A 13,549-nucleotide genomic window follows, 5' to 3' on the forward strand; every position below is an offset into this window, starting at 1 on the left:
TACTTTTTAGGTTTATGACCTACTTTGTATTTTAAAAACCCACTTGCATTATTAAACTTTAGCTCTAGTATACTTATTATTTCATGTCATATTAATATTATAAATCATATATAATATACTGTGTGTGTGTGTTCTGTTGCAGTTTACAGCTCGTTCTAGTGCCACTGATCTGTGTTGGAGTTCGTCATCTTTTTAATTCATCTTTTCCAAACAAACAGGTAAAGAAAGATTTTATACTGTTTTACACATGATTTAGCCAGCTATTTTGTCGAATACTGGGCGTCTTTAAATGCATATTCTTAAACTGGTTGTTTAATATGCAGACTACCAAAGGCTATAGATATAGAAAGATGATTTACTGCTATTTCAATGAATGGGAGAAACTGTTATGTGCAATATTGCAGCACAAGTCCCATAAAGGAGCCAATTGCTGCTTGTTTAAGTAACTTTAGCTGCAGCCGTTAGAAGCTATATATACACTCACACTTACGACTGCTTATGCGCATTGTCGAGTTTAGTCTGAAAAATAAGCTTTTTTAATGTTCATTATTTCGTCTTTCAGCATGAAGAAGTTTTGTGTGTGCAGCGTGTGTCAGACAGTGTGCAAATAATAGAAATAGTTTTTTTACATCTTCACTTTGTGCATAATTGACAAATTCACATAATGTATCTCAAAATGCCTGCCTTTGCACGAAGCATTACAGAAAGAACACATGTGTACAGTATATTTGATCCGTCCATTTCTCTTAAAGGATAGTTCATCCAAAACCCCTAATTTTCTGTTTATTTACTCACCCCCAGGCCATCCAAAATGTAGGTGACATTTTATCATGATTAGATCCATAAAAAATATTGTTTGGTAAATCCGCAGCCCTCTTTGCTTCATATAATAGGAGTATATGGGCTCCACCTGTCTAAGAGTTCCTAAAAAAACAAAAAGCGGCTCCTGGGGACATGTTGAAGTCCACTATGTGGAGAAAATCCTGGAATGTTATCCTCAAAAACCTTAATTTCTTTTTGACTAATGAGAAAAAGACATAAACATCTTGGATGACAGGGGATGAGTATATTATCAGGAAATTTTGAAGTGAATTAATCCTTTAGTCTTCATTTAATTTGTACAGTGAAGATTATATGCAGTGTTATTTTACATTTGATTACTTTATTCAATATCTTTACCTGAAAGGGCAATTCGACATCATTTGTGTGTGTTGCTGCACACACAAATTCTCACACTGCACGCCAATATCAAACTGAGAGATTTGGGTACTTTCTCACTTTCACGCTGACCCTCGGGCCTTATTGTCAAGCTCTGTTTTATATTTATTTTTGAAAACACATTACAAATTCTCACTGGTTGCAATCTGTCTTTTGTGTTTCTGTAACATTTCTTTTAGATAAAATGAATAGAAAAACAGTTCCTGTCTCCAGCTCTACCTTAAGACGCAGGGCCTATGTAGACGTAGATAAACGACTTAAACAAATTAGGGATGACTGCACAAATTTGACTGACTTTCAGATGACAACAGAGAGGGACTTTGTAGAAGTCAGAGAGTTTCTCGATAATAGTTCAGACAATCCAACTTGTTCGGACGTTGCAACTGGACTAGTCTTAAGTGAGGAGGAAGGTGGCATGGGGGTGGGTGCAGACATGCATGAGGGTTTTGTGATTGGCAGCTGTGAAAAGCCGAATCAGACATCTGATTCAGAACATTCTGAAGATGAACTCCCCGAGACATTTTCACTCCCTGACAGCATTTCCAACTGGGCCATACACTTTGGCATTTCTTTGGTTGCTTTGACAACACTGTTGTGCATACTTCGTATTTGCCATCCGGAACTTCCAAAGGATGCTAGAACCCTCCTTAGGACTAAGACAAAGTATTCTGTTCTAGAAAGGGCTGGGGGACAGTACCACTATTTTGGGATTCTGTCATCACTTAGGAATACGCTGTCTAAATACGTACACACACTGGCAGACAGTTTCAGTTTGAAGTTGCAAATAAACATAGATGGACTTCCTTTGTTCAAGAGCTCTAGCCTGCAACTGTGGCCCATCCTTGGTATGCTTCTGAGTGTTCCCATGAAAGAACCAGTAGTGATAGGTTTGTTCTGTGGACCAAAGAAACCAAGCTCAGCAAAAGAGTTTCTTGAAGATTTCGTTACTGAGTTACAGCAGCTTGAAAAAGGTTTTGAAATAGAGGGTAAGACATTGAAGCTCGAGCTGGACACAGTCATTTGTGACACACCAGCCAGGTCCTTTGTTAAAAATACAAAGAACCACAATGGCTACCATGGTTGTGACAAATGTTCTCAGCCTGGAAAATACATCAACAGACGCATGACATACCCATATTCAGACTATGCCCTAAGGACAGATGATTCATTTCAAAACATGGTTGATGAGAGTCATCATCATGAGGGGCCACATCCATTTCATGGCAGTAGTGTTGGCATGGTTTCACAATTTCCTTTAGATTATATGCATTTGGTTTGTTTAGGTGTGGTTAGGCGCTTGTTGAACATTTGGCTCAGGGGTCCTCTAAATTTCAGAATACCTGCAAACATAGTAGAAAGAATGTCTGCTAAACTGGTAGAAATGCGTTCCTTTATACCTGTGGAGTTCGCTCGAAAGCCCAGATCGCTGAGGGAATTAGATCGCTGGAAGGCCACTGAATTGAGGCAGTTTCTGCTCTACACAGGACCGGTAGTGTTAGGTACCTTTCTGGACCGAACCATGTACAGCAATTTCATGCTACTCTTCTCTGGTATTGCTATTTTAGTAAGTCCTAGACTATCCTGCTACACACAGTATGCTCACACCTTGCTTAGATCTTTTGTTTCTCACTTTGGTGAAATATATGGCAAAGATCAACTTGTTTATAATGTACATGCTTTGGTGCATTTGGCAGATGAAGTACAACGGCATGGTTGTCTTGACTCATTTTCTGCATTTCCCTATGAATGTTACCTGCACAAACTAAAAAAGCTTGTTAGAAAACCAGAATTTCCCCTTGCCCAAATTATTCGGCGATTGTCAGAGATGAGAAGTACTGAGACTCATTTAAATGATGCCTCTTTAAAAAAACAGCACTTTGTTGGGCCACTTGTAGATGGACTGTCAGTGAAAGCACAGTATGGTGAGATGGCCTGTGACAAGTGGACGGTTAAAGTTTCAACCGGGGATAATGTGTTTGTCATTGGAAATGAGATTTGCATTATACATAACATTGTGGAATGCAATGATGGATTGTATGTAGTATACAAAGAATTTTCAGAGAAGTCTTTGTTCTTCAGTTACCCATTCAGTTCTAACTATCTGAATATCCATACTGTTTCACAAACATCAGATATACTAAAGTGTGTTAAAGCTTCAGAGCTTGTCCAAAAATGTGTTGTTTTACCTCATAAAGATGGCTTTGTGGCCATACCCTTGTTTCATACATTTTAGAATTGTCTCATGCTTTGATAAGAAACAACAAAAAACTTCACAGGTTAAAGGTTTAGTTCACCCAAAAATGTTAATTATTTTACTAATTTCATAATTTACTCGCGCTCATGTTGTTTTATTTTTGGGTAAACTTAACCTTTAAAGGGTTAGCTCGCCTGCAAATAAAATTACTGTCATTAATTACCCTCATGTTGCTCCAAACATGTAAGACTTTATTCATCTTCGGAACACAAGTTAATATATTTCTTGATGAAATCTGAGAGCTCTCAGGCCCCTCCATAGACAGCAATGCAATTAACACTTTCAAGGCCCAGAACGGTTGTTAAAGCATCGTAAAAATACTCCATGTGATTCCAGTGGTTCCAGCGCTTAATTTAATGAAGCGACGAGAATACATTTTGTGTGCAAAAACAAACAAAAATACCAACTTTATTTAACAATTTTGCTCTGGCCAGTCTCCAATGCAGTTTCCGTTGTAAGTGCTCTCGAGATCAATGGCAGCCAATGCTGTTCATGTGAGCCATAACGTATGTGCGGGAGCTGCACTGTATTTACAACGCGAAGGACACTGGCACAGGCCAGAAAGAAATAGTTGACTAAAGTTGTTACTTTTGTTTGTTTTTGCGCACAAAAAGTATTCTCTTCGCTTCATTCAATTGGGCTGGAGCCACTGGAGTCACATGGACAATTTTAACAATGTTTTACCAATCGTTCTGGGCCTTGAAAGTGTTAAGTGCATTGCTGTATATGGAGGGAACTGAGAGCTCTCGGATTTCATCAAGAAATATCTTAATTTGTGTTCCGAAGATCTAACGGGTTTGGAATGACATGAGGGTGGGTAATTAATGACAGAAATTCTATTTTTGGGTGAACTAACCCTTTAAGGTTACAGAGGCTTATCAGCTTTTTCTTTTTTCTAATAATTAGCCGTTAAAGGGCAAAGGATGCGGCCCTTTTTAGCTTGTATTTTTTCTTGTGGAGGATGATGGTGGTAGTATTGATGGCAGTTTTAGATGTAGCTTTTGTGTTCTAATACAGTATAAGCAGTAAGAATTGATGCAGTTGCACAGGAGTTTTGACTGGACTGGTGTTCATGCGAAATTAGAATCAGACACAGTGACAAAAAATGACATCACCATGCATCACGACAAACACTGCAATCTGAAACCGGATAAGAATTCACTGTAAGTACTTTTTGTATTAAGTTGCTTATAAATAACTTTGTGCAATACAGATTGTTTCAAAGCAACCTCACAATAAGTTTGACAGTCCATTGATTAAATTGAGTTCAATAAATCCAAATTGACACTGCAGGTCTTGATACTTGATTTGTTGACTATGTCCGTTTATTTGGGATGAACTTATTGGATGATATTATTTTCAAAGTGACCAATATGCAATTACATTATGCTCTTGGTGAAACAACTTGGTAAAAATAATGACCTAGAAAAGCTTACGCTGAAAAGGAAGTAAAAACAGTATGATCAGCAAATCATTGGGTCTCATTCAGTAGTAATTATTTTCCCAAAAACTGCAAGTCTAATTCACAACACATGAATACACCACAGCAATAATTGATTAACAATGATTGCTATAGAATGTATTTGACTAATAACAATTGTTTCTTAACTTCTTGAAACAGAAAGTTATATTTCTTTGGTTTGTTTCTTTCCTTCTCAGTTAAGGATGTTTCACCTAATCGAGTTCCTGATCAATAAAACCGTAGCAGTGGTGCCACAAAACTGGTGCAGCGATGGAGTTGTCTATTGGCCAAACTACAAAAACGACGAAAGAGTGAACAGGGCAGTGAAAAATTCAGAGGAGCCTGAACCTACCTGGAAAACATATGATGTCAGAGTTATTAAATCATGTGGTATGCTTTAAAAACAAGGTCTATTGTTAGCAAATATCAAAATATTAGTAATTGGGGAAAAAAAAGTCTCTTAATCAATATCATACTGTTCTGACGTTTATAATTCTGTTAATATTTTTTCTCTGTAAATTTTACACTACTGAAGTTTAACACGTCATGTAACATTTTTAGATGACTACTTTGAGGCACAACGACTCTTGAAGAAATCGCTGATTTGTAACACATCAGATCTACAGTCTGAAGAGGAGGAGATTCGATCAAAGAGAAGGTCAAAGCCGATGTTAGTATATACTTATATTATCCTTTATATTCTACATGTTTGGCTCCTATATTATCTCAAAAACATAATTTAATGTTATGATATGACTACCAGACCCGTAAAGCCAGCTGAGATGGAATTAAATGGTCAGTCAGTTTATAATGCTAATCAGCCTCCAGACAAAAATCAACAATTAAGTTGTACTTTTTTTAGTTTCTTTTTTAACAATAGATAGTAAAACATACAACCTTTTGCATCTTGTATGTGGTGTTTTTTTTATCATATGGTGTACCACCATCATCATGGTACAGAGACCTCTGTTCTATCCGAGGTGCTCCAGGTAATGATAAGTAAAGGCAGAGATCTTCACGAAGAATACTTTTAGTACAACAAAAACAGGATTGCCATGCGATTTACAACTTAAGTTCTTAGGCCAGTGTAAATTATTATGTAATTTTGAATAAGAGCATTTGCACATAAAGATAAGATTGTTGTAATTTTTCAAACCACTTTAGTCATTTCTTTGGAGACTCCGATGATGACAGTGAGAAGGAAGGTCATACTCAAAAAAAGAGAGCCAGGGGCCCAGCCAAACTCCTAACACCAGCTCCTGTTATCTCACCACCACCTTATATTCCAAGTAGCAGAACAGCTGCTTCTCCTCCACCCACTCCTCCACCCACTTCACCACCCGACTGTGCACCGAGACCAGCAGAAGAACAAACCCCTTCTACAAGCAAGGTGTACAGACCTACCTGGCGGGGGGGAAGATGTGGATCAAATGGTATTGCCTGCTCAGGTAAGCAATATCTCATCTGAAATAACGCTCAAATAGTGTTTATTTTGTCAAATATTGTTTTTGATCTGCTGTAAAGTGTAACAATGTTGGCACCCACTGGAGGCATTTGTTATAATTAAGAATGTACACGTGATGATTGTTTATATTTTGAATGTCATGTATTGTAACAGTGTTGTTCTATCTAACCATATGATTATTTGTTTTGGATACTAAATATTATTGCCTCATTGTTACTGTATACAGTTATGTATTTTAAGTCATTTTAAAGGTGTAGGTGTACCACAAAGAATTATCCAATTAATGGTCAAAATAATCCATCGATTACCAAAATAATAATTAGTGCCAGCCCTATTCTCGTGTTACGCGGCACGTTTAAGCTTCCACTTGAGGTTTTTTCTCATGCATCTAGCCAGTCCTGTTCAGAATAAAAGCCTAAATTAAAGGTGTTGAGGCCTCTGTTAAAGAAAGTTTAACTTTCTCTTCCAATCTGTTCAGTGAAATGTGCCTTAATGAGTTGTCCAATGCAGAATTAAATGTATTTCTATAATCCAAACTTTTTTCTTTTTTTCTAACAGCTGCAGAAGTACACATTATGAGCTTATTGGAACTAATAAAACAACAGCAGGAGCAAATAATTGCTAAAGTAAATTATTTGATGAGCAAATTGAACCCAGGAGTCCAAGACATGGAAATGCCTGAAAACCCAGTTGAGTTTCCATTAAAATCGATGGAGGAAGTGGAGAATTTTGAGGAGTGGCTGAAAAGTCATGCCAATAATCAAGTAAAGTCGAGTGTGGTGAGTTTTTTTAGTTTATCTCATTACAGTGTAAGTTTACTTTACATTCTAGAATTTGGAAAATCAATGGTGCCCCAAAGCAAACTGGTGTCACAGTCACAAGGTCACTAACCCTCAGCACTACACTTCCCATAATCCTCTTGGCCCACCACCGGCACACATTCTTCCATACATTCTAAATGTTGAATCAGCCCAAAAAAAACAGACTGTGTCGGCCAATGGTGTAGAACACATCAAAAAAACATAGTCATTCCATGTTTAAGAACGGCCCAACGTTGCCTGACAGTTGATAGTCAGCTTGGTATGTCTCGGTTTAAGATTCCACTATCAGATGGTCCCATTAAGCACTTGGGGCAAATCGTTTTCCCAAAACTGTCAATATCTATGCTATTATATACACAAAATATTAAATATGTAGCACAAGGGAAACCGGTTACTTGGTCATCGAGGTCTTAAGATTTTTTTTTTTTTAAATAACACATTCTTTTTGTAAATAATTTTACCAGTGTTAATTCTAAGAAATCAACAGAATTTTCTTTTACATTTCAGATTTCCTCCCTGGCAACTATTGGGGGCCATGACACAAAACGTGTCACATGGAACATCCTTTCCCACATGTTCCATGATGATGTTGGGAGGAGGATCAGCTGGAAGGGCATGAATGGGAAAAAAGCTTTTAATCAGATGGAGTCTAGAAAGTTCCTCCTGTGTAAGTAAATGTAACAAAATTTACCTGGTTTAAAAATATAAGCGCATAACTCTTTTGTTTTTAAATGTATCTAAAGCGAGTACATCATGTATCCTTCTTCCGAAGTTTGTTTTTGTCTTATCCTGAATCATTAAAATACACCTAGGGTTTACTTTCAGACTATTCTAGAAAGCAACCGCTTTTGAGTAGCCCAGTACCTGAGTGAGAGAAGTGTCTGTACAAGACTGTACAAGTTTGTTTGAAAACATTGGTTGTGTGTATCCTTACAGGAAAACTCCACCGTTTTTACATATCCCACTATGCAGTTACCTTAACTTAAAATAGTTGATACATATCTGTCCTGTCTCAGTGCGTGCACTTAATCGCTGTAGCGCGCGATGCCACTATGTTAACGTTTAGCTTAGCACCATTCGTTCCATTCATTCATGCATTACGATCCAAACAGGGATGAATTAAGACCCAAACACCAAACACTTCAGAGCGATTAAGTGCACACACAGAGATGAGACAGATACATATCAACTTGAGGTAAGAACATTTTGACATATGTAAAACGGTGGTGTTTCCTTTAAAAAAAACTGGTAGCTCCTATGTGATTTCATGAGTTTGTTTAATAATAATTCTGCTTGTGTATTGCAGGTGCTGTGAGAAAGAGCCATGTCTCCCGTGCTGCCACGGATGATGAGATTTCAAAACACGTGATACGGTGGTTCAACCTGGCAGCAGACAGGGGAAATTCAAGGAGCCGTCCCAGTGTCAGCACTCAACTGTAGTGTTTTATTATTTAACTTCTGTGTTCAGTGTTCGTTTACCAGTTAAACTTTTACTAATTTAAATTGGTTTTTTCTAGTTTGTATTCATCGATCTTTTGAAAACCCAATGTTCACCAAAAAAAGATTTAATTAAATGGTTCTTGAGCTACATTTAAAAAAATGTTATTTTTCCTTAAGTAAATAAAAATATTTTTACAATTTATGGTTGCATTTCATTTTCTGTAATACAATTCTATACATAAATAATACAACTCTAAAAACATTCTGTAAGAAACTCTTTTTATAGTTGAATTGTTACTGGCTAAAACGAGTGAATTTAGATTTATACGTTTTGAATGATTTCATCATGTGTTATTAATATTAATAAAGGGAGGCATATTAAAAATAAAAGAGCAATCCATGTTTGTCAATTAGATTTGAAATATTTCTTTAGCTAGTTTTGGCCAGAATATACTATCGTCAAATGAGGGATCTGAAGGTATCCAGAGAGAATGACTAGATCCGTGGCGGAGTATAAACGGGTCCTGAATGGGTCCGTGGCGGAGTATAAACGGGTCCTGAATGGGTCCGTGGCGGAGTATAAACGGGTCCTGAATGGGTCCGTGGCGGAGTATAAACGGGTCCTGAATGGGTCCGTGGCGGATCCGCTGCTTTATAATCAGGTCCGGAACGGGTCTGCCCCTGATCTGGTCTGGATCCGCCATCCTTATCCGTTCTGGATCCGCTGCGCTGTGCAAGTGGACTCCATTCCGGATCCGTTTTGCACATCCGTTCCGGAGCTTGTGGTACTTCCGGGGCGGATCCGTTCCGGAGTCAATTTGCTATCTGGGGTGCATTTTTTCACTGTCATTTTAAACAGGCCATTTTTCTTGAACTGTTACACTTACTGTACAGAACTATTACTGAACTGTACTGAAGTTTCCTATCGCAAACTTTCATTTGTGTGCGCGCACAAACACACTTATTTTTATTTGCCTATTTGTACCAAGTGACAAGGGATTACACGTAATAGGTTAACTAATGACCAGCTCTTTGTACCTGGATAATTTTTGCCTCCCTGGAAAGTCTCCTGTAACGTCTTTTGTCGGACAGATGAAGACTGGGCAGAGGAAGACTGAGCACGGGCAGCTTGGTTTCGTTCAACCTCTTTATAAGTTTCAGGGTGTGTCGTTTGTAAATGTTTAAAAAGGTTGCTAGTATTATTGCTATGTGCCACTTTTTTATCACATATATTGCATCGTGCAATACTCTTTTCAAATGTAGAAAAATAGCACCACACCACACTACGTTTCCTCTCTGCCATCGTGCCGCTCTGTTTAAAATGAATGCGTCGTCCACGTGACCACACAACTCGCGCTGCACCATCAAAATACACCCGCAGTGCATGCGGGTATGACATCCATTACGTATGGGTAAAGTCCACTACGTCATCGCGCTACAGACTGCAGCCACAGCAGACACATACCATTTCCTGTGGAAAATACACTCAATATTACCCCCCTAACTCTTGGTTAACCCAACTCACACACTGGTTATATTTTCAACATATTATGCACGGTTAGTAATCAATAATGAAATCGTAAAGCATATTAAATGTAAAGGCATGTTTAAACCACAATAAAAATCCTTCAAAAAGCTCAGATTTTCTGTGTGTTCTTTTCACGCTTTGTACTGCTGGTGTGTTTCTCCAGGATGCTTTACGCCTGACAGTTATCATCTTGACCTTTACTGGAGCAATGGCATCGATAGCATGTTTAACTTTTGCATTAAAGCTATCGAGGAGAACATCCATAGAGTCTGCAAATATATTTGAAAAGAGCATTCATGATTAGCTCAATGGTGTTCTCATTTATGAATCTTTCTTACAGAGACCGGTCTATCTTCAGTGGCAGGACAGAAATGATCAGACATCGCCAAATCTCTTATAATAGTGGGATGAAACGTTTAGACCTTTGCTGAGCAGATCCAGAGAATTTACCATCATCACAGGCTGCAAATATATCTCTTAATAGCCCTGATTCACAGCTTCAGATTGCCCCCATTCACTATATATCTGCAAATATATCATCTTAATACTTTAATAGCCTGATTCACAGCTTCAGATTGCCCCCATTCACTATATATCTGCAAATATATCATCTTAATACTTTAATAGCCTGATTCACAGCTTCAGATTGCCCCCATTCACTATATATCTGCAAATATATCAGCTTAATACTTTAATAGCCCTGATTCACAACTTCAGATTGCCCCCATTCACTATATATCTGCAAACATATCATCTTAATACTTTAATAGCCCTGATTCACAGCTTCAGATTGCCCCCATTCACTATATATCTGCAAATATATCATCTTAATACTTTAATAGCCCTGATTCACAACTTCAGATTGCCCCCATTCACTATATATCTGCAAATATATCATCTTAATACTTTAATAGCCCTGATTCACAGCTTCAGATTGCCCCCATTCACTATATATCTGCAAACATAGCAGCTTAATACTTTAATAGCCCTGATTCACAGCTTCAGATTGCCCCCATTCACTATATATCTGCAAATATATCATCTTAATACTTTAATAGCCCTGATTCACAGCTTCAGATTGCCCCCATTCACTATATATCTGCAAACATAGCAGCTTAATACTTTAATAGCCCTGATTCACAGCTTCAGATTGCCCCCATTCACTATATATCTGCAAACATAGCAGCTTAATACTTTAATAGCCCTGATTCACAGCTTCAGATTGCCCCCATTCACTATATATCTGCAAATATATCATCTTAATACTTTAATAGCCCTGATTCACAGCTTCAGATCGCCCCCATTCACTATATATCTGCAAATATATCATCTTAATACTTTAATAGCCCTGATTCACAGCTTCAGATCGCCCCCATTCACTATATATCTGCAAATATATCATCTTAATACTTTAATAGCCCTGATTCACAGCTTCAGATTGCCCCCATTCACTATATATCTGCAAACATATCATCTTAATACTTTAATAGCCCTGATTCACAGCTTCAGATTGCCCCCATTCACTATATATCTGCAAATATATCATCTTAATACTTTAATAACCTGATTCACAGCTTCAGATTGCCCCCATTCACTATATATCTGCAAATATATCATCTTAATACTTTAATAGCCCTGATTCACAACTTCAGATTGCCCCCATTCACTATATATCTGCAAATATATCATCTTAATACTTTAATAGCCCTGATTCACAGCTTCAGATTGCCCCCATTCACTATATATCTGCAAATATATCATCTTAATACTTTAATAGCCCTGATTCACAGCTTCAGATTGCCCCCATTCACTATATATCTGCAAATATATCATCTTAATACTTTAATAGCCCTGATTCACAGCTTCAGATTGCCCCCATTCACTATATATCTGCAAATATATCATCTTAATACTTTAATAGCCCTGATTCACAGCTTCAGATTGCCCCCATTCACTATATATCTGCAAATATATCATCTTAATACTTTAATAGCTCTGATTCACAGCTTCAGATTGCCCCCATTCACTATATATCTGCAAATATATCATCTTAATACTTTAATAGCCCTGATTCACAGCTTCAGATTGCCCCCATTCACTATATATCTGCAAATATATCATCTTAATACTTTAATAGCCCTGATTCACAGCTTCAGATTGCCCCCCTTTCACTATATATCTGCAAATATATCATCTTAATACTTTAATAGCCCTGATTCACAGCTTCAGATTGCCCCCATTCACTATATATCTGCAAATATATCATCTTAATACTTTAATAGCCCTGATTCACAGCTTCAGATTGCCCCCATTCACTATATATCTGCAAATATATCATCTTAATACTTTAATAGCCCTGATTCACAGCTTCAGATTGCCCCCATTCACTATATATCTGCAAATATATCATCTTAATACTTTAATAACCTGATTCACAGCTTCAGATTGCCCCCATTCACTATATATCTGCAAATATATCATCTTAATACTTTAATAGCCCTGATTCACAGCTTCAGATTGCCCCCCTTTCACTATATATCTGCAAATATATCATCTTAATACTTTAATAGCCCTGATTCACAGCTTCAGATTGCCCCCATTCACTATATATCTGCAAATATATCATCTTAATACTTTAATAACCTGATTCACAGCTTCAGATTGCCCCCATTCACTATATATCTGCAAATATATCATCTTAATACTTTAATAGCCCTGATTCACAGCTTCAGATTGCCCCCATTCACTATATATCTGCAAATATATCAGCTTAAAACTTTAATAGCCCTGATTCACAGCTTCAGATTGCCCCCATTCACTATATATCTGCAAATATATCAGCTTAAAACTTTAATAGCCCTGATTCACAGCTTCAGATTGCCCCCATTCACTATATATCTGCAAATATATCATCTTAATACTTTAATAGCCCTGATTCACAGCTTCAGATCGCCCCCATTCACTATATATCTGCAAATATATCAGTTTAAAACTTTAATAGCCCTGATTCACAGCTTCAGATTGCCCCCATTCACTATATATCTGCAAATATATCATCTTAATACTTTAATAGCCCTGATTCACAGCTTCAGATTGCCCCCATTCACTATATATCTGCAAATATATCATCTTAATACTTTAATAGCCCTGATTCACAGCTTCAGATTGCCCCCATTCACTATATATCTGCAAATATATCATCTTAAAACTTTAATAGCCCTGATTCACAGCTTCAGGTTGCCCCCATTCACTATATATCTGCAAATATATCATCTTAATACTTTAATAGCCCTGATTCACAGCTTCAGATCGCCCCCATTCACTATATATCTGCAAACATATCAGCTTAAAACTTTAATAG

At 37.3% G+C, this 13,549-nt stretch overlaps 1 protein-coding gene across 1 annotated transcript; it reads left to right on the top strand.

Moving 5' to 3' along the window:
• The first annotated feature begins 4,238 nt into the window (after positions 1-4,238).
• On the top strand, positions 4,239-8,860 carry LOC306906994 (uncharacterized protein). The gene is made up of 7 exons (XM_079478796.1): positions 4,239-4,635; positions 5,132-5,324; positions 5,496-5,604; positions 6,099-6,382; positions 6,958-7,178; positions 7,728-7,887; positions 8,527-8,860. Exons 2-7 carry the CDS (start codon positions 5,138-5,140, stop codon positions 8,658-8,660), a joined length of 1,095 nt encoding a protein of 364 aa, XP_079334922.1. The 5' UTR covers positions 4,239-4,635; positions 5,132-5,137; the 3' UTR covers positions 8,661-8,860.
• The last annotated feature ends 4,689 nt before the right edge of the window (positions 8,861-13,549 follow it).

This window comes from Barbatula barbatula, assembly GCF_947034865.1.
Source record: "Barbatula barbatula genome assembly, chromosome: 17".
In the NCBI taxonomy this organism is placed as follows: Eukaryota; Metazoa; Chordata; class Actinopteri; order Cypriniformes; family Nemacheilidae; genus Barbatula; species Barbatula barbatula.